Source organism: Etheostoma spectabile, chromosome 4 (genome assembly GCF_008692095.1).
Source record: "Etheostoma spectabile isolate EspeVRDwgs_2016 chromosome 4, UIUC_Espe_1.0, whole genome shotgun sequence".
Lineage (NCBI taxonomy): Eukaryota > Metazoa > Chordata > Actinopteri > Perciformes > Percidae > Etheostoma > Etheostoma spectabile.
In genome coordinates, this window is record NC_045736.1 from 31,619,665 (window position 1) to 31,623,550 (window position 3,886).

At 42.3% G+C, this 3,886-nt stretch overlaps 1 protein-coding gene across 7 annotated transcripts in view; it reads right to left on the reverse strand.

Annotated features, from left to right (window-relative positions):
• The window catches only part of grip2b (glutamate receptor interacting protein 2b), a 375,168-nt gene that overhangs the window by 29,454 nt on the left and 341,828 nt on the right, over window positions 1–3,886 (reverse strand). For all 7 annotated transcript variants that reach the window (XM_032514882.1, XM_032514887.1, XM_032514884.1 and 4 more), the window contains one exon: window positions 448–593. In XM_032514882.1, coding sequence (XP_032370773.1) covers window positions 448–593 — 146 coding nt within the window. The remainder of the gene's footprint in view (window positions 1–447; window positions 594–3,886) is intronic.

The window sequence follows — 3,886 nt, forward strand, 5'->3', positions numbered from 1 at the left end:
TCTAGGAGGCCTACCAGGCGCCAAGTCTTTCTGTAGAACCACTACAGTGACCAATCAGTATCTAGGAGGCCTACCAGGTGCCATAAGGTCTTGAGGCAATCTGATGAAAAACGACATATTTATGGTACAGGGAATGTGTAAACCGGTCATTTTTGACCAGAACAGTGTTAGAAGGTTAAAGTATATTTTAAATGAACTATTTATTACTTTTATTTGAGTATTTTTAAATAGGTACTTGAGTAATATTTCATCAAAGTATTGGTACTTTTACTTGAATACAACATTTTAGTACTTTTTCCACCTCTGGGCAGGAGCTCTGATAAAGACAAGATACAACAATACAATATAATAATGTAATAATGTATATAATGTATCCTTTATCATGGTTTAATGAAACAAGAGACAGAACTCGGAGAATGTAGTCAACTTGTTGTTAACGTTACTAACCTGCTACATCGAACTCTATCTCCAACGTGACCTTATTGGTCAGCGCCGCGTCTCGGAGAAGCTGATTGGCCTCCTCTAGTGTTCCATCTTCTGTGGGGATTCCATTGATTGACAGGAGGCGGTCTCCAACCTGCAGCAGGCCACACCTACAACAGGAGTTACCATGGTGAGGTCAGACAGTTTGGAAATATTTGTCATTTTACCTGAAACATCACTACATCTTACCGGTATTTTCCACCAGGCGCTCTTTTATTTTTTAAAGATTATTTTTGGGATATTCCACCTTTAATGGACAGGACAGCTAGGTGAGAAAGGGGAGGGGGGGGGGGGGACATGCAGGAAATCATCACAGGTCGGACTTGAACCCTGGACCACAAGCCTCGAAGTAAGTGTGAGCCTGCTCTACCCACTGGACCACCCCGGCCACACCAACACTGTCTTTTAATACCTTTCATATATCTCTAAGGTTTTATTTGTAAGCTCTGCAGTCTAAATGATGTAGTGAGGCTCTTGGGCTTGTTCTGGTTTAATTTAGGCTCTCCATATGGCGTTTTTCCATTAATGGTACCTGCTCGCCTCGCCTCGCCTCCCCCGCTGTTCCCCGTCCTCCTTTTTCCATTGCAGATTAGTAGCGCCTCGTATGCGCGAGGCAAGTGTCGCTGGTTGTCATAGCAGGATACTGCCGTGACCTGACGCGACACACACGGAAGTCAGACGTGTAGTGTTTTTGATTCTCGGCATGTGGCTGTTTCAGAAGACAAAATTAGTTTTAAAAGAAGCTGGAGGAAAAAAAAAAAAAAAACACTGGCTAAAATGTTTCAACATGGACACCCTACGTCTGTGGCTAGCAATGACGACGCATTGATTAGTGACGGTTCTCTCTGACCAGTGAGTAGTCTGCAGGTTTTCACGTCACCTTTTGGTATCGCCTCAGCTTGCTTGGAACCTCGACTGAGATAGTACTACAAAAAGTACCTGTTAGCAGGTACTAGGGACTCAAAAAAAGACGAGTAGAGTAGGTACCGTGTAGTGGAAAAACGGAAATAGACAAGAGTACGAGAACTTTGGGTTCATCATCTAAAGCATCTTATAAAAGAACTTAGGCTTTTTCTCCCCTAAGCCTGATCCCCCCCCCCCTCCCAATCTATTAAATAGACATTGGGAAAGCCAAAGCTTTAGTCAAAAGTCATGGTATTTCCATGTCAATGAAGAAATTAATAAAAGAGGGGAATGTCAGTCTGATAGATAGATAGATAGATAGATAGATATTGATCTCAAAAATGGGAAATTTTAGTGTTACAGCAGCAAAATCAGTCACACAGCAAAGCATATGAACATGAATGAAGGATACAATATACATCACATAATAATAGGAAAAAAATACAAGAACAAATAAGTGAATATATACAAGATGGGAATACAAAAATGTGCTTAAGTAGTGTGCTAAAATGTAAATAAAACCATTGTGCAGGTTGCACTTAGTGCAGTACTGTGTTGTTCGAGTGGCCCGTGAAGGTTCTTCAAAGCAGAGCGAGATGAAAGTTTCCGAAAGCATCCTAAAAAAAACATGTTTGTGCAGTTATTTTCTGCACCTATTAAGATATGATTATCCCCGGGGTGAAAATGCTCCCACAAGGGCCCAGATAGCATGGAGATGTACTAATCGTCAGTAGCCCCCTACCTGGAATGTTTTTTCCTTTAATTCATTTTACATGGAGAGATTACACCAGAAGGAGCTTCAGACTCACTGCTGTGATACATATCACGTTGTTTTTAGCTCCTGTATATTAAAGATTTCAGACACCCCCGCAGCTGGCTCCACACTACATGAATCAGTTCTGCAAGGAAAGTAAAGCATATTAGCGCTGACAATTAAAGTCATTAATTACTGTGTGTAAATACCTTTCCTTGGCAAAATAGAGAGTATCACGAAGGAGTCATTCTGTCTTTTTTAGAGGTTGGCCTGTGAATGGAAGCACATTTAGAAGTGGAGCTCCTCAAACTGGAAACATAACTGCATTTCAAGTCCAGTTTAGTTGCCAGTGCCTCCAGGGATTACCCGATGTCGCAACACGTCTGTATGTGACGCTGGGAGCCACTGACCGAGCTGGCGTGGGATCGAGTTGACGTAACACAAGAACGTTGTTATTCTTGTTTCTAGTTTGACTCAAAAACCTCATGTTTACTGGGGTTGGGGGGGGGGGGGGGGGGACCAGACGCCTCCCGATACAATGTCACCACGATACTTATGTCACGATACGATATTATGTATATACTTTTTCAACATCTGTTTTATCTAAAAATATACATTTCTCTGTTTGTTCATTTCACTTCAATGTTATTGCTGCAAAATGGGACAAACTGACCATCACATATAATATAATATAATGTTGGTGAAAGATCGATACTTGGCGCCTGTGTACAGTATTGCCACTGCATTGATTCCCCCCCCCCCAACCCCTAACATTTACCAACTGACTCTACGGAGAAAGACCATGCAGAACAATTCAGACCATCCTGCCAGCAACTTGTACACATTCTAACATCAAAGTACACTCTAGAAGTCTAGTAGTAGTAGTTTAGAAGTTTTCATGCCACTTTCTACCTCCCCTCCGCTACATTTCAGAGAGAAATATTGTACTTTTTACACAACTAGTATGTTATGGTTTGGGGATTTTGTTCCTCCTCCTCTGTTTTTTTTTGGTTCTGTCCTGTCTCGTTGTGTTGTGTCCTAGTTTCCTCCCTGGAGTGTCTGTATGTTCTGTTTCCTGTTTTATTGTGATAGTCTGGGTCTGGGTCTCGTCCTGTCTAGTTTTACTTCCTGCCTTGTGTTTTCCCGTCACTGTGATTGTCGTCCCCGCCCTGATGTGATTCACCTGATTTGTCACCTCTTGCTTGTTTGCTCGTTACCTCCTGTCTCTAACCACTGTGTTCTCTTTGTCTCTTGTCAGATCCTTGTGTGTTTCTGTGTGTGTTCCTGTCATGGTGATCTATGTTTGTACCTTTTCCAGTGACCTGTATTCCCCTGTGAGGTTTTCCCTGCCTCTGCGCTCCTGTTTTGTACTCCAGTTTTTGTCTTGCCTTTTTTCTTGGACATTTTGGATTTTGGGATATTTGGATTTTGGACTCTTTGGATCCCTGCGTTGAGGAGTAAACCTGCATACATGGGCGTGTGTTTTATCAGGTGAGCTACCTAGTTGCCCGTCTCCTTACAAATTCCGATTTTTGTGCGCAAAACTATAAAATATATCTTAAAGGTCCCATGGCATGAACATTTCACTTTGAGGTTTTTTAACATTAATGAGTTCCCCCAGTGGCTAGAAATGGCTAAGATGGGCCGATCTGGAATCTTGCCATTATAAGGTCATTAGGGGCAAGGTTCTCCGCCCCTTTTTCTACTTTGTCCGCCCCAAAAATTTGGCCCACCCATGAGAGAGAG